An 18,217-nucleotide genomic window follows, 5' to 3' on the forward strand; every position below is an offset into this window, starting at 1 on the left:
CAACTGCAGGAGGAAGGGGGTCCTTCCGGGCGCCGCCATGTTAGCCACTCGGCGAGGCTGCCTTCCCACTACCTGTTCCCCCGCCGGGGAGGGAGGGAAGTGAGCGCCGGGCAGGGAGGGAAGTGAGCGCCGGGGAGGGAGGGGAGTGAGCGCCGGGGAGGGAGGGGAGTGTGATGAGAGAGAGAGAAGAAAGTGGCAGTTGGGTGACGTCAGAGCCAGAGGCTGAGGACCAATCAGATTCACCGCAGATAGCACTAACCTTTCGATTTTATATATTAAGATAGATGGTCGTCCGTGCAGGGACACTGACAGGAGGGTGGGCGATCGGGAGGCAGAGGGGACCACGCCAACTGTAACTTCCAGGGTTCCTCCTGCAGAAGCAACACTGGGTTCCACGATCACCTTTACCCCCCCCTCCCACCCCCATGCTCAACAAACAGCCCCCGGAAATTCCCCCCCGCTCAAAGACACCACCACCAGCGTCTCTCCCCTGGGCCCAGATAGTGCCCGGAGTCTTAGGCCTCATTCATTCTGTCAGCAGGCCTACATCCTTGAAGGAAAATAATTGACTCAAATAAAAGGGATATTGCAGGCGGACGCTCACAGAGGTATGCAAGGGAGACTTGTTATGGTGAAATTAAATAAGGCTTTTATTGCGCCTGTTTCCTTAACATCAGGAAACCATCCAAACAAGGGGTCAAACAAAGCTTCTATTCACTTGGGAGTATTTCTAGGGAAAACTATGCAGTCCACAACTCCCTTTAGATAAGCATGTCTCCCAGCCCCCAAACATATATCATGAAATGAGCAGATATAAAAAGTCTTATAAAGGAAAGTCTTATCTGTTCCTTGTAGTTGGAGGGAAAATCTTCTCTGTTCCTGGGTTGCTACCTTTTCCTCAGGGTTTGTCAGCATTCAGGTTTAGAAGTTTCCCCTCTGTCTTGAAAGCAGCACTGCTGTTTCTTCTGGCAGGCTCAAGACGTCTGTCCCCATGTCAGTCTCACGAGTTGTGAGAGTCAGGTACAATCTCCCTTCCTGTCTCAAAGGGAGGTTTTTCTAAGGAACCTAATCAGGCAGGTGGTGTTTGTTAATTGACTACCAGCAGTTAACCACCACACTGCTGGATTAGAGGCATATTTCCTGAACAGGGATAACTTCCCTATTACAGATATACAGAAGCAAACTGTTATATATCTTGTTATAATACAGTTCAAAGCAATTTCCCCCATAACTGATCCCTATAACGCCTTCCCTAACTGCTTCTAAAACCACTCCCTATAATTCCTCCCTCAACAGCTCCTATAACTTCTCCCATAAGTGCTCCTATAATCACTCCCTTTAACTCCTTCTCTAACTCCTCTTATAACCACTCCCTACAACGCCTCCCCTAACTGCTCCTTCGACCGTTTCCTATAACACCTGTACTATCTTCTCCTATAATTCCTCTTCTAACTGGTCCTATAACCACGGCGTTTACGTCCTCCTCTAACCACTTCCTAAAACCTCCTCTAATTGCTCCTACAACCTTTCCCTATAAGTCCTCCCCTACCTGCTCCTATAACCTCTACCTATAACTCCTCCTCTAACTGCTCCTATAACTCCTCCCCTAACTGTTCCTATAACCTCTACCTATAACTCCTCCCCTAACTGCTCCTATAACCTCTACCTATAACTCCTCCCCTAACTGCTTCTATAACTCCTGCCCTAACTGCTTCTATAACCTCTAACCTCTAACTCCTCTCCTAACTGCTCCTATAACCTCTCCCTATAACTGCTTCTATACCCTCTCCCTATAACTCCTCCCCTAACTGTTCCTATAACCGCTCCCTATAACTCCTCTAATTGCTCTTATAACCTCTCCCTATAACTCCTCCTCTAACTGCTCCTATAACCTTTCCCTATAACTCCTCCGGTAACTGCTCCTATAATCTCTCCCTATAACACCTCTCCTAACTGCTCCTATAAACTCTCCCTATAACTCCTCCCCTAACTGCTTCTATAACCTCTCCCTATAACTCCTCCCCCAACTGCTCCTATAACCTCTGCCTATAACTCCTCCCCCAACTGCTCCTATAACTCCTCTCCTAACTGCTCCTATAACCTCTCCCTATAACTGCTTCTATACCCTCTAACTATAACTCCTCCCCTAACTGTTCCTATAACCGCTCCCTATAACTCCTCTAATTGCTCTTATAACCTCTCCCTATAACTCTTCCTCTAACTGCTCCTATAACCGCTCCCTATAACTCCTCTAATTGCTCTTATAACCTCTCCCTATAACTCCTCCTCTAACTGCTCCTATAACCTTTCCCTATAACTCCTCCGGTAACTGCTCCTATAATCTCTCCCTATAACTCCTCCCCTAACTGCTTCTATAACCTCTCCCTATAACTCCTCCCCCAACTGCTCCTATAACCTCTGCCTATAACTCCTCCCCAACTGCTCCTATAACTCCTCCCCCAACTGCTCCTATAACCTCTCCCTATAACTCCTCCCCTAACTGCTCCTATAACCTCTCCCTATAACTCCTCCTCTAATTGCTCCTATAACCTCTCCCTATAACTCCTCCCCTAACTGCTCCTATAATCTCTCCCTATAACTCCTCCCCTAACTCCTCCTATAACCTTTCCCTATAACTCTTCCGGTAACTGCTCCTATAACCTCTCCCTATAACTTCTCCCCTAACTTCTTCTATAACCTCTCCCTATAACGCCTCCCCTAACCTCTCCCTATAACGCCTGCCCTTACATGAGATATAGTTGACTATCGTAGTGTCCACCTAGCAGTGTAAATCCCATTTGTGACCCTTGATGTACAGTATGTGCCTTTAATGTCCAAACAAGGCGTTTAACGACAGATCCTGGTTTTCCCCATCACAGAGGGTGTCCTAACGTTACGGTCAAAGCCGCCCACAGAGGAAGAGTTCATAGACTGCTATCAGAAGATCAAGCTGGCCTTTAACCTCCTGGTAGGATCCGACTCGGTGTATCTCCCAGACTCTTCATATCTTGACAGGGGTCATATGTGTGATTCTGTGATATAGCCCCATCCTGGAGCCATGGATTTTGGTGACACCCTGGGAATGGCAGGTTATATATCCTTGTGCCATCAGAGGGCGATCCCCGGCATTTATTTTAAATGCCTTCGGGAAGCGTGGGGGCCTGTGTAAAACCCCCCCCCCCTTTCCCCCCAGACAATCTAGCGCCCCCCACTTTGCGCACCGCTGTCTTATGGCACAATACTGCTTAGTGCCATTATCTAATTCATTTACTTACTATTTCGCTCATTTCATTCACATACTCATCCGTTCACATACTCGTCCGTTCACATACTCATCCGTTCACATACTCATCCGTTCATTGACATACTTATTCATTCACTCACGTACACATTCATTCACATACTCATTCATTCACATACTCGTTCATTCATTCACATACTCATTCATTCACTCACATACTCATTCATTCACTCACATACACATTCACTCACATACGCATTCATTTACATACTCATTCATTCACATACTCATTCATTCACATACTCATTCATTCACTCACATACTCATTTATTCACTCACATACTCATTCATTCACTCACATACTCATTCATTCACTCACATACGCATTCGTTCACATACGCATTCGTTCACGTACACATCCATTGACATACACATTCATTCACTCTCATACGCATTCATTCACTCACTTACGCATTAATTCACTCACTTACGCATTAATTCACTCACATACGAATTCATTCACTCACATACGCATTCACTCACTCACGCATTCACTCATGCATTCACTCACTCACGCATTCATTCACTCACGCATTCACTCACATACGCATTTATTCACATACGCTCACATACGCATTCGCTCACATACGCATTCACTCACATACTCAATCACTCACATAGTCATTCATCAGTCAACCGGATTTATTCTCTAATTAATTAGGCAATTCAATTGATCATGTACTTATTCATTCACCTTTTTTCTTTCACTCATTCATTTATCCCTACATTACACAACTCTGTGACATTTTTAATTCACTAATTTGTTTGCCAGCTGAACCATTCTTTTATTCATTCCCTCACTCGCTTCTTGCCATTTTTCACACATAACTTCTTTGTTTAAACAAAGTATTGGTTCACCAACCATTAGTTACATAACGCTGTTATGTTTTTATGTAGTCTCACATTTTTATATATGTATGAATATCTTTATTTATATAGCGCCATCCAGCTACACAGCGCTCTACAATACACGTGACATAATATTATAACACAGTGGGAATAAGCGCTGCAGACATAAAATAATACAAAGGGGAGTCCCTGCCCTGAAGAGCTTACAATCACCCTTTGATTGAAATCATTAGCTTTGTAAGATGACCTGTATTCGTTCACTCCAATGCCTCTCTTTCTTTCTAAGCTATATTTTTATTTCTTGTTTTCTCTCTATCCTCACCTTTTTCTTCCTTCCATTTTACGACCTCCTCCCTACTTGGCTTTCGTTCTTACTCTCTCTCTCTCTATCCCTCAGTCTGTCCGTCTTTCTTTCTCCCCTCCTCTCCTTTGCTATCTTTACGCATTCTCTCTCTTTTTGCTTATTTCTTTCTCTCATTCCCCCCCCCCCCCCACCCCCCCATTTATCTTTTCAGGCCAAGTTAAGAAGGCACATTCAAAGTCCCAGTTCTGCAGAGCTGATCCACTTTCTCTTCGGGCCTTTGGAGCTGGTAAATACCGCTGAATTATCCCCTTTTTAACATTGTATACAACTTCTATAATAATAAAATTAAAAATATATATATATTGTCATTATTCCGTTCCAAAATACTATATAATATCTGAGAAAAATACATTTCCAAAAAGAGAATCTACGAAAAATAATAATTTATTAATTCGATTTGTTGCCAACAAAGTCCTGCTACCAAAAATAAGCTAATAACCATCTCATGTGAAATATAATTCGTAGTAACTATAGAAAAATTAATATATACATATATTCCAGTTGCAAATGGATCAAACAATATCTTCATTTATTAACACTACTGCCTATAAAAGTTATTAAAACGTTTAACATGTTATTAAAAATAATATATAATACATACACACACACACACACACACACACACAGATAGATAGGTAGAAAAAGTAATATATATATATATATATATATATATATATATATTGTATATATAGCGCTGCAAAGTTCTATCATACATCAATACTTTGCTGCCCCCTCTAGCAGGGAAGGAGTTAAGTAACTTGTACATCCAAGCCTGGGTAATGGAATTTATCAACGCAAGGGCACTAGTTTTACCCATGTGAATTCCTCATCTTAAGTTTGGTTGCTGGCTCTGGATGGTGAAAACTAAAGCAAGTTGCAAAAAGGTTATGATGTGTAAGGGATGGGGGGAGCATGCTTACTGATCTTTTTGTGTGTCTTTGTGCTGTTCCCTGTAGATAGTTCAGAGCACAGGAGGTCCAGAATTGGCCAGGACAGTCATCAGTCCTCTGCTGTCCAAAGATACCACTGATTTCTTGAGGGGACACCTTACTCCTAAAGAGATGTTACTGTGGGAGATGCTGGGAGACGCATGGACCAAATCCAGGTGAGATTGGAGGCTGGAATCATGGGGCATACTCCTCCATATCCAAATGTCTCAGGGCAACAGGAGGAGCATTGGGGACATAGGCAGAGAGGAGACAGTAATGGTGTGAAGGATCATATGTGACAATCACATTGAGTAGGAGCAACGGAGATAGTGACAGATGGAAAGAGATGGGGGACAATCAAAGTATTAAGAGTCATGGGGGCCGAGAGTGAAGGACTAGGATAGGAGACAGTGACGGACAGTAAAGTGATTAGAGTATCACCAGCCAAGACACGGCTTCACGCTGTTGTATGTGTTGCAGATTGGAATGGCCAAGAGAGCCGCTGGTACCACAGTACATCCCGAAATTTCACAGCGGCTGGTCAGCCCCCTTGGACATCTTCCAGGGAGCACCCTGGGAGCTAGACTTGGGACACCCACCAGTCTCAAAACCGCAGGAAGAGGTGAGAGGGCATGTTGGGCAGAATTCTCCGTTTCTGGAAAAGAAGAGAAATATTTTGACACATGTATTAATGTTCCACAATTAGACAATTGTTGTTGAAAACAAAATAATCGCACTAATACTGAAAATCCAGCTAGTCGTGACTATATAGAGCACTTTTAAATATCCATACAGGTTTCACAGAAAAAGTTCTTAATATAAAAGAACAGATCCAGGAAGTCCTTAGTGAAGATTCATAGCACATCAGAAAAAGCCTTTCTTCAGATGTGTGATGCAGTTCTAGAACCATAATGGCATTTCCCATTCTGGAACGGCATCATCGGCGTTGCAGTCCCCCTCTGGCTGTGAAAGGGATTTAAATACAAACACACATAGGACCAACGCGACCTAAAGACAGTCACGAGTTTAATGGGTCAAAGATTTATATTTGAGAATGCAACTGTGTCACCTCAAGTGGGACCTTGTTACATATTTCTAACGTTTCAAAGCAGCATCAACTTTACATGGCTCTGACTTCTGGCAACTTGATCTGCAGCCAAACGTTGAGATATAAGGTTACATTTCTAGTCTGGTTGATAAATAATAACCCACCCCTGAAAATGAATATACTGCAATATTAATCCTTTGGTACCCTGAGTGCCACCAGTCTTCTGGTTCTCAACCACGTGATTGCTTGGTGTAGGGAAGAGGCTGATATCATCAGTTTTTGAAGACCTCCAATGTTTTTTTTTTAATCTGATCCCGTGTATGTGTCTCTTTTCCAGCTTTCTGTGCCTAAAGAGAACCCTTACAAGTCATCCTCAATCAAAAGAAGCCAGTCCTCAGAGCAGAGTGTTAGTCCCAAGATCAATAGGTGGGTACTGGAGATCCTATGACTGGGATTCACTATAAATCCCATAAAGAAGGGTATCGGAGCTCGACCACTGCCTTGATTTGCACAGTATTGCAGTTACGCGGGATCCTGCTGATACCCCTTATCAGATCCCCTTTATATGTCTTATGCTGGACAGCTGTCCCTATTATCTGCTTTTATTATATACTTGCCGTCTGATAAATGTTCCCTGATCCCATTATATGTATATCTTGGTTTGTCTTTCTGTCTATCTATTTCTGAATATCTACATTTGCATGTCTCTCTGACTGTCAGTCTTTTACGTCTGTCTATCTAGATCTGTCCGTCTCTCAGTCTAACTAACTACCTATCTTTCTATATATTTATATTTAGTAAGCCGTGCTATTCCATACGATACCTTCTGCTGCCACAATACAATTTATGCCCCTTCAAGTCAATGGGTCTTAATGTGTCTTCCAACGGCGGAAGGTTTCTTATGTAAATACACCCCATTATCCTAAGTGTCCCTTCTGCCTGTGTCACCCTTTAGGCCGAGGCCCCGCTGCACGCGCCCGCATGGCCGCCCTGCTTCCCGGCGGCGCGTGCAAGTCACTGCGCCGCGATCTGCGGCCTGCAGTTGACTTTTTCCGGCACGGGGGGGCATGGCCAAAACGGGTCGTGGGGGAGGGGGGTGCGGCCATTGAACCTGGGGAGGGGTGGGGGAGGTTAATGGTGAAGATGCAGAGGTTGTGGGTCCGCAGGAGGGGGGGTTGTGGGTCCGGGAGGAGAGGGATAGATTGCACACACACGCCTCCCTCCCGTAGCTCCCCTCCTTCCCTCCTCATTGGCTGACTCGTGCACCACGAGACGCGTCAGCACTTCTGTTCACCAGAAGCTTGCAGCACCGTCCGGCTGACGCGTCACAGCACGCAGTCAGCCACGTCGGAAGGAGCCAGCGGGGACCTCCAGACAGGAGTAAAGGGGCTGGTGGCCTGCGCACGCACGGCCGCGCTCGCCGCCGACTGCTGCGGGTCCTTAGCATTAGAGATCTCTCCAAACAATGACACTGTTAAACAATGTCTTACTGCTTCTTTCTCCTATAAGGAAATACGAGGCTCCGGTACCAGGACTGCCGAAGAGATACGCCAAAATCCTTTACGATTGCACCGCTCGGAGTGCTAATGAGCTGTCGGTGCTGAAAGGCGAGGTCCTGGAGGTAAAGAACTGGGATGTAATATGTCCAGGGGTGGGGAGGCCTTGTGACATTAGCCATGATAGCTCCTGTGTTAATGGGTGGATTGTGATTGGCTGTCGTTTTCCTGAAGGTGGTGGAGGAAAATAAGCAGTGGTGGAAGCTAAGGAACAGGAGCGGGCAGGAGGGTTACGTCCCATTTAACGTCCTGGATGTAGTATCAGCGGAGGATTTGAACAGCCAGCCAGACGGACTCTACAACATGGTATTGTGACACAGAGACTTGGCTGACTATGTAACACAGATAGAATACCCCTATGGCCTTTGTAGGGTGGCACAGGAACCCACTGTGATGCATCTACTCATCTCTGGGTGACAAAGAGAGACTGAAGGGACCATCCAGTGTTCCCTCCAACCATTGGATGAAACAATGACACACAGACAAAAAGGACCTGTACCGCACTGTCTTAGGGTGACCTGTACCGCACTGCCTTAGGGTGACCTGTACCGCACTGCCTTAGGGTGACCTGTACCGCACTGTCTTAGGGTGACCTGTACCGCACTGCCTTAGGGTGACCTGTACCGCACTGTCTTAGGGTGACCTGTACCGCACTGTCTTAGGGTGACCTGTACCGCACTGTCTTAGGGTGACCTGTACCGCACTGCCTTAGGGTGACCTGTACCGCACTGTCTTAGGGTGACCTGTACCGCACTGTCTTAGGGTGACCTGTACCGCACTGTCTTAGGGTGACCTGTACCGCACTGTCTTAGGGTGACCTGTACCGCACTGTCTTAGGGTGACCTGTACCGCACTGTCTTAGGGTGACCTGTACCGCACTGTCTTAGGGTGACCTGTACCGCACTGTCTTAGGGTGACACTAGTTCAAAAGTGACCTATAGCCCATTCAGTCTACTCTCAAAGCAGGGTGGCACAGTGACAACGAGAGAAGGACCTCTGCCTACCCCGCCCACCTCAGGGTGACCCAGAGGCAGAGTGGAGCTAAGGCTCGTGGTATTTGCACCCCCCACTTACAATGTTCACAATGGCACCAACAAAATATCGTTTCCCACAAACATTTCTCCAAAAGAGAACATTTCCTGCAGTATTTCCCAGTGAACGTGTTAATGTAGGACCTGTCCTGTTTTTCCTGTAGCCCAGAAGTCCCCGAGGTCCCGTTAGCCCTGTACACAAGCTTCCCAGCAGCTACGCCGGTGACAAGTGGGCAAGCGAGATGGCAGGATGGACAACCAATCAGAATACCAAAGAGCGTAAGTCACCATGTGGGATGTGTACAGGGCCCATATACCCCTCCTATTACCCCATATACCTCTCCCTATAACCCCTCCCTATAACCCCATATAACCCCTCCCTATAACCCCTCCCTATAACCCCTCCATATAACCCCATATAACCTCTCCCTATAACCCATCCCTATAACCCCATATAACCCCTCCCTATAACCCCTCCCTATAACCCCATATAACCTCTCCCTATAACCCATCCCTATAACCCCATATCACCTCTCCCTATAACCTCTCCCTATAACCCATCCCTATAACCCCATATAACCTCTCCCTATAACCCCTCCTATTGCCCCATATAACCGCTCCCTATAACTCCTCCTATTGCCCCATATAACCTCTCCCTATAACTCCTCCTATTGCTCCATATAACCTCTCCCTATAACTCCTCCTATTGCTCCATATAACCTCTCCCTATAACTCCTCCTATTGCTGCATATAACCTCTCCCTATAACTCCTCCTATTGCTCCATATAACCCCTTATAACTCCTCCTATTGCTCCATATAACCACTCCCTATAACTCCTCCTATTGCCCCATATAACGGCTCCCTATAACTCCTCCTATTGCTCCATATAACCGCTCCCTATAACTCCTCCTATTGCTCCATATAACCGCTCCCTATAACTCCTCCTATTGCTCCATATAACCGCTCCCTATAACTCCTCCTATTGCCCCATATAACCTCTCCCTATAACTCCTCCTATTGCCCCATATAACCCCTCCCTATAACTCCTCCTATTGCTGCATATAACCTCTCCCTATAACTCCTCCTATTGCTCCATATAACCGCTCCCTATAACCCCTCCTATTGCCCCATATAACCTCTCCCTATAACTCCTCCTATTGCCCCATATAACCCCTCCCTATAACTCCTCCTATTGCTGCATATAACCTCTCCCTATAACTCCTCCTATTGCTCCATATAACCGCTCCCTATAACTCCTCCTATTACTCCATATAACCTCTCCCTATAACTCCTCCTATTGCTGCATATAACCGCTCCCTATAACTCCTCCTATTGCTCCATATAACCGCTCCCTATAACTCCTCCTATAACCCCATATAACCTCTCCCTATAACCCATCCCTATAACCCCATATAACCTCTCCCTATAACCTCTCCCTATAACCCATCCCTATAACCCCATATAACCTCTCCCTATAACCCCTCCTATTGCCCCATATAACCGCTCCCTATAACTCCTCCTATTGCCCCATATAACCTCTCCCTATAACTCCTCCTATTGCTCCATATAACCTCTCCCTATAACTCCTCCTATTGCTCCATATAACCTCTCCCTATAACTCCTCCTATTGCTGCATATAACCTCTCCCTATAACTCCTCCTATTGCTCCATATAACCCCTTATAACTCCTCCTATTGCTCCATATAACCACTCCCTATAACTCCTCCTATTGCCCCATATAACCGCTCCCTATAACTCCTCCTATTGCTCCATATAACCGCTCCCTATAACTCCTCCTATTGCTCCATATAACCGCTCCCTATAACTCCTCCTATTGCTCCATATAACCGCTCCCTATAACTCCTCCTATTGCCCCATATAACCTCTCCCTATAACTCCTCCTATTGCCCCATATAACCCCTCCCTATAACTCCTCCTATTGCTGCATATAACCTCTCCCTATAACTCCTCCTATTGCTCCATATAACCGCTCCCTATAACCCCTCCTATTGCCCCATATAACCTCTCCCTATAACTCCTCCTATTGCCCCATATAACCCCTCCCTATAACTCCTCCTATTGCTGCATATAACCTCTCCCTATAACTCCTCCTATTGCTCCCTATAACTCCTCCTATTACTCCATATAACCTCTCCCTATAACTCCTCCTATTGCTGCATATAACCGCTCCCTATAACTCCTCCTATTATTCCATATAACCTCTCCCTATAACTCCTCCTATTATTCCATATAACCTCTCCCTATAACTCCTCCTATTGCTCCATATAACCGCTCCCTATAACTCCTCCTATTGCTCCATATAACCGCTCCCTATAACTCCTCCTATTATTCCATATAACCACTCCCTATAACTCCTCCTATTGCTCCATATAACCGCTCCCTATAACTCCTCCTATTGCTCCATATAACCTCTCCCTATAACTCCTCCTATTGCCCCATATAACCTCTCCCTATAACTCCTCCTATTATTCCATATAACCGCTCCCTATAACTCCTCCTATTGCTCCATATAACCGCTCCCTATAACTCCTCCTATTGCTCCATATAACCTCTCCCTATAACTCCTCCTATTGCCCCATATAACCTCTCCCTATAACTCCTCCTATTATTCCATATAACCGCTCCCTATAACTCCTCCTATTGCCCCATATAACCTCTCCCTATAACTCCTCCTATTGCCCCATATAACCTCTCCCTATAACTCCTCCTATTGCCCCATATACCCGCTCCCTAGAACTCCTCCTATTGCTCCATATAACCTCTCCCTATAACTCCTCCTATTGCTCCATATAACCCCTCCCTATAACTCCTCCTATTGCTCCATATAACCGCTCCCTATAACTCCTCCTATTGCCCCATATAACCGCTCCCTATAACTCCTCCTATTGCTCCATATAACCCCTCCCTATAACTCCTCCTATTGCACCATATAACCGCTCCCTATAACTCCTCCTATTGCCCCATATAACCTCTCCCTATAACTCCTCCTATTGCTCCATATAATGTATCCCTAGGCCTCCTCTCATTACTCTATATACCTGCTCCCTATAACTATTGCTGCATACTGCTCTCTATAACACCAATTTCTAAATATGACCGCTTCCTGTAATGCCTCCTCTTTATGTAGAAGGATAATAATAGATATCAGCCCTGCAGTATTTGTGTGCTTTCTGCTAGCTGTATATAAAGACAGCTGTAGCAAGTGTGGTCCCTTGACCCTTTCTTCTTCCTATAGAGCTGATCAACCACATGGACGAGGTAAATGACGAACTTCTGAAGAAGATCACAAACAAGCAGGGGCCCCAGAGGAACTACAAGGTGGAAAGGCCCCAGCAGGTGCATGTGCCGCTGACCTTCCAGTCAGATGCAGAGGAGGTCAAAGCCTGGCTGGATGCCAAGGGCTTCAGCAAAGTGTAAGTGCCAGCTGAGCAACGAGAGCATACAGTGGGCACAAGTATGGTGTACCAGTGGTCATACTGCCAGAGGGGCTTGTAAGAATCTGACACAACTTATATAACCGCTCCATATGACTCCTATACATCCTTCTATTGCTCCATATAACCGCTCCCTATAACTCCTCCTATTGCTCCATATAACCGCTCCCTATAACTCCTCCTATTGCTCCATATAACCGCTCCCTATAACTTGTCCTATTGCTCCATATAACCGCTCCCTATAACTCCTCCTATTGCTCCATAAAACCGCTCCCTATAACTCCTCCTATTGCTCCATATAACCTCTCCCTAGAACTTGTCCTATTGCTCCATATAACCGCTCCCTATAACTCCTCCTATTGCTGCATATAACCGCTCTCCCTATAACTCCTCCTATTGCTCTATATAACCGCTCCCTATAACTCCTCCTATTGCTGCATATAACCGCTCTCCCTATAACTCCTCCTATTGCTGCATATAACCGCTCTCCCTATAACTCCTCCTATTGCTCCATATAACCTCTCCCTATAACTTGTCCTATTGCTGCATATAACCCCTCCCTATAACTCCTCCTATTGCTGCATATAACCGCTCCCTATAACTCCTCCTATTGCTCCATATAACCGCTCCCTATAACTCCTCCTATTGCTCCATATAACCTCTCCCTATAACTCCTCCTATTGCTCCATATAACCTCTCCCTATAACTCCTCCTATTGCACCATATAACCGCTCCCTATAACTCCTCCTATTGCTCCATATAACTGCTCCCTATAACCCTTCCTATTGCCCCATATAACCTCTCCCTATAACTCCTTCTATTGCCCCATATAACTTCTCCCTATAACTCGTATTGCTCCATATAACCGCTCCCTATAACTCCTCCTATTGCTCCATATAACCGCTCCCTATAACTCCTCCTATTGCTCCATATAACCTCCCTATAACTCCTCCTATTGCGCTGTAGAACCGCTCCCTATAACTCCCCCCAAAAGCCTCTTATTCCCACTCCCCAAATCACAGGCTGACGAGCACGGGGGCACAATAGGAGCAAAGACCCTGATACACTGACGCTAAGAGACGCCCTGTGATAATTGCAGTTTCGGGGGCTTATTCTATATATCCACCAAATCGTCCGATTCGCCTGTTTCCGGTTGAAATTCCACACTGACTGCACAATCGGCCGCTTCAGCGGATATAAAATAAGCTCGTTAGTAACCTGGAATTTACTTTTGTACATAGACCCTCCCATTCATCTGCATGTTCTTTTAGCTCCAGGGGACCATAAGGTACTGAAGAATATGTCTTGTTTTTTAGGACTTCGACACACCTGGGAATTCTGACGGGGGCACAACTTTTCTCTCTAAATAAGGAAGAGCTGAAGAAAGTATGCGGAGAGGAAGGGGCACGGGTCTACAGCCAGATGGCTGTACAGAAATCTGTGTTAGAGGTAAGCGGCAATGTGTCCATTCCTACATTGTTAGAGCCATTTTATCATGACATATTGTGATATGCTGAACCATTAACTCCCATGGTAATCTGTGATATCATCGTGAGAGTCGTTGCGTCTGTCCATCCCACTGTAGAATAACAAAAAACATATGACGGAGGCAGAAGTGAGCTACAGCCTGTCCTTCTATGTCTCTGCCATTCTTCAAAAGTAGACTAGGACGACTATAGTTTGTTCCTTCTACAAGTGAATGACAAACAGAAGGGACCTACAGTATGACCCATCTACTCTCTCCACCTGAAGACATAAAGGACTATCCAGTGTGTCCCTCCTACCATTGGAGGAGACAATGACACACACACTAAAGCCTCGGCCAGGGTGTCGCTGGGCGGGCGCGCGCACGCTGGCCGCTATGAAACACATTGAGGCAATGTGTGGCCAGCGTGAGCGAGCGCCTGCTCGGCGCTTAGCTGCTGGCCGAGCAAGCAAATTTGAATTTGTCGTCTTTAAGCGCGTCACGTGAGCGGTTCAACCAATGAGGGCGAACCAGCTCCGTGACGTCATGGCCGTGCCCCGCGGATCTCCCGGCCGAGCAGAGAGCGTGACATCACCGCGCATGAGCGCCAGCGCGCTCGCTCCCTGCCTGGCCGCGGCCTAAAATGACCTAAACCAGCGGTGGGCAAAGTGAGGGGCGCGACCCCCAGGGGGGGCGGGAGATTTTGCTGGGGTGGCGTGGGCCGTTGCAGAGGCCCCGTGCTCTTCCCCCGGGCATTTAAATTAAATGCAGAGGGGATCGTGTGAGGCCTCTGCAACTGTTTACTTACCGAGATTCAGCTGGCTGTGTTGCGTCGCCATGGCAACCAGTTGCGTCTACCAGTCCCTGTAGCTTAGTCACCGTACAAGCAAGACTACAAGGATGCTAGCCAAATATCGTCCTGGACCAAGGACCGGATCGTACTCCGGTGTGAGGAGTGCGGAATACCTACTGGGAACCGCAACAAGACGCAGATCGCTCACCTGGTAACGTATGAGGCGCAGCGCTCAGTGGTTAGAGCTGAGGCACAGGCCAGCCCTGAAGTAGTTCTGGGCCAGGGTTCAGGGGCTGGGCAATGTACCCCAGCAGCCCGGGCCATTGCCTGGATAGGAGAGCTCAGATGATGCAGCACCCTCACCTACATTCCCGATGCCAATTGCAGCGACCAACCCTGCAGTTCCAGCCGAACCAGCATCCCAGGTTGCCGCGGTCGGTCTTCGTCCCTTGGACGGATAAAGCATCTCCAACCGGTGATCATTGGGGACCAGATTACCACCGGTATGCTGGATTCCGGCGCTGCTGTTACTCTGGTTCAGCCTGATATGGTCGGACCAGAGCACCTTTTACCCGGAGGGGATGAGGGTGACTCTGGCGGATGCGGGCAGCAAATTCCTCCAAGTGGCCCGTGTCTTCCTGGACCGGAGCGCGGGCCAAGGCATCCGCGATGTCGGCATTCTGCTTGGCTTAGATGCCCCTGTACTGTTGGGCAATGACTTGCGTCAACTCCGATGCTGCTATGAGGAGGACGATGCCGTAGCTGTAGCCGCGGTGACTCGGAGCCAGAGTCGCCGGGATCCTGACGCAACATCAGCTGTGGTTCAGGGTCCCAATCCTGAACCCATCACTTCCCAGGCCTTGGAACCTCCTCCAGTCGTAGACGTTTCAGAGAAGGCTGACTGGGTAAGACGAGCAGAGAGTGCCTTGACTGAGACTGACATCCCTGACTGTGTGACTACGGCCAGTGGGCCGGAGCAGAGTCAGACGTTCCAGGATGCCGTACGGACAGACCGAGCAACTTTGAAAAGCCTGCCCTAGCTTCATCGACTCAAGCCACCAAATCGTCTGGTTCTCTGACTGGGGCTTCTCCTGACATACCCTCCGCTGATCTATGTTCAGCATGGAGGAAGGACGAGCGACCAATCAGAGCGTGGGAATTCCTCCCCGCCAGCCAATAGAAACATGAGCTCGTCTCTGGGCTGACGTCAGAGGAGGAGACGTGCCAAGCCGGTTGCCCCGGGGGCGGGACATACGAATTGACCAATGGGAAACGCGCCGACATTCTGCCGCTTCCCCCAGTCAATCCATTGCCACCTACTGGGCAGGCTCCACTGAGTCTGGCAAAGCAGAGGGTCCTCCCCACAGGGGGTCTCTGTTCTCTGGACTCAGTACTCCGCCCTGCCCAGTTAGCACCCCGACACCTCTCACCATCCCGTCTCCTCTTTGAACTACGGACTCTATACAGACATGCCGGCGTCTATGCTGATGCCCTAGCTGACTGTATACAGTCTTATAACAAGTGTCGAAAACATTATAACATACACTTTAATAAAGTATACACTTTGGGTAACCTTATACTTATAAGGGAAATGGATTTGGGATATTTAGGCTCGAAATCCAGGAGTCTGGGAGACACTGGGTTGCCCCGGTGTAATTCACCCCTCGTACCGTCAAATCATGCCTGCTCACCGGGGAGCATTAAAGGAGTACCGGTAGTAGTCGGCCCCCAAACTCCTGCAAACAAAATAATTGCATCTCTACCAAACTATCCCCCCTAAAACTGACACACAAGAAATCTCACAGTCCTAGGGACAGGGGAACATGAAAACAGAAAAAAGCAGGGGTCACTTTATTTTCTCTATGTATTATCCCTGGTCCCCGGCTTATGGTGCTTATGTAGCTACCAGGGACCCCACAGTTTCAGGGGTAACCGGAGGGCTAAACCTATATTATGTAGCCTGGTTACCCCCTCCCGTCACAGCGGGGAGGAACTCAAACCTGAGCCCGCCAAGGTGGAAGCCATTGTGGGATGGATGGCCAGTTCCCAAGACCAAGAAACAAGTGCTAGCCTTTCTGGGGACCGCCGGGTACTACCGCAAGTTTGTACCAAATTGCAGTACCCTGGCCAGACCCTTCACTGACTTGACTAAAAAGAGGCTCCCTCGCACAGTAGGCTCCCGGTCACCGAAGTGAGAGTGGGCCTTCTCAGCTCCCAAGGCTGCCCTGGCAAGGGCTCCAATCCTAGCAGCTCCCGACTATGACAAGCGGTTCCTGATCCAAACTGATGCCTCTAACTTTGGCATTGGTGCAGTGTTGAGTCAGGTGGGGGCCGATGGGTTTGAAACCCCATTCGTGCACCTGAGCCGCAAGTTATTAGATCGGGAGGCTGCTTATGCTACGGTCGAGAAAGAGTGGCTGGCTATAGTATGGGCCCAACAAAAAACAAAAATGCCCAAAGCTACTTCCATTGTGACAAAAATATACAGTGCAATACCTATATATCTCTTGTAAAAAGGGTCATTTAGTTTAACCCTTTGGCCAAAGCGTCTTAAGCCTGCTGCCGCGTACAAGGCATGACCGTAGCAGGTCCTAACACTCACCTGGGTTAAAATTCTTATTTACCTGTATAATTACAGGAAGAATGATCACATTGGATCTGTCATAACCTGGCAAAATGAAACTGACCTGCCAACTTGGAAAGTGGGGTGGGGCAAGTTTAAACCTTGGGGGGGAGGGGGCACTACCCTCCCAAATGCAGCTGAGACCAGCTGCACACAGTTAACAAAATACACAGATTCCCAACAAGCTCTGAGTTTCTCGGAGCTTGTTGGGAATCTGTGTATTATAGTATGGGCCCTCAGGAAGTTTCAGCCATATGTGCATGGAAGCCCCCTTACGGTCATTACAGACCACAATCCCCCGAGTTGGAAGCAGCGGGTTTCAGGGGATAACGCCAAGGTGCTGCGGTGGAGTCTGGTCTTACAGGAATATGACTTCACCGTACAGCACAAGAAGGGGAGTGAGCATGGCAATGCCGATGAACTTTCCCGGCAGGACGATCCCAGGCCAGCTCAACTCTAACCTTCATTTTAATGTTGTTGTTAAACCTACTAATCAGAGGCTGGGTGATGATAAAAGCACCTGGCCTTATCCCTCCTTAAGGCTGCGTCCATTCTCCTGAAGACCGCTCGGTGGCGTGCGCGACGTCACCCGCATTTAGCGGGATCGTTTTCTGGCCAGGCTAGATGCGATGGGGGAGGGACATGTCTGGGCCCTAGCGTCACGGAGCTGGTTCGCCCTCATTGGGTGAACCGCTCCCGTGACCTGGCCGTTGCGCCGTGGAATCAGATGTAACCGATTCCTCGCGCACCGCGCAACCTCTCGCGCTGTCGCACGCGCACGCGTGGTCCATGGCTGCGATCA

At 47.6% G+C, this 18,217-nt stretch overlaps 1 protein-coding gene across 1 annotated transcript in view; it reads left to right on the forward strand.

Annotated features, from left to right (window-relative positions):
- EPS8L2 (EPS8 signaling adaptor L2) overlaps positions 1-18,217 on the forward strand; it is a 148,468-nt gene that overhangs the window by 118,558 nt on the left and 11,693 nt on the right. The window contains exons 11-20 of the mRNA XM_075566817.1: positions 2,880-2,968; positions 4,666-4,740; positions 5,471-5,619; positions 5,924-6,065; positions 6,829-6,917; positions 8,001-8,112; positions 8,222-8,353; positions 9,243-9,357; positions 12,336-12,513; positions 13,851-13,983. Of these exons, the coding sequence (XP_075422932.1) occupies positions 2,880-2,968; positions 4,666-4,740; positions 5,471-5,619; positions 5,924-6,065; positions 6,829-6,917; positions 8,001-8,112; positions 8,222-8,353; positions 9,243-9,357; positions 12,336-12,513; positions 13,851-13,983 (1,214 nt within the window). The remainder of the gene's footprint in view (positions 1-2,879; positions 2,969-4,665; positions 4,741-5,470; positions 5,620-5,923; positions 6,066-6,828; positions 6,918-8,000; positions 8,113-8,221; positions 8,354-9,242; positions 9,358-12,335; positions 12,514-13,850; positions 13,984-18,217) is intronic.

The sequence above is a fragment of the Ascaphus truei genome, chromosome 12, assembly GCF_040206685.1.
Source record: "Ascaphus truei isolate aAscTru1 chromosome 12, aAscTru1.hap1, whole genome shotgun sequence".
In the NCBI taxonomy this organism is placed as follows: Eukaryota; Metazoa; Chordata; class Amphibia; order Anura; family Ascaphidae; genus Ascaphus; species Ascaphus truei.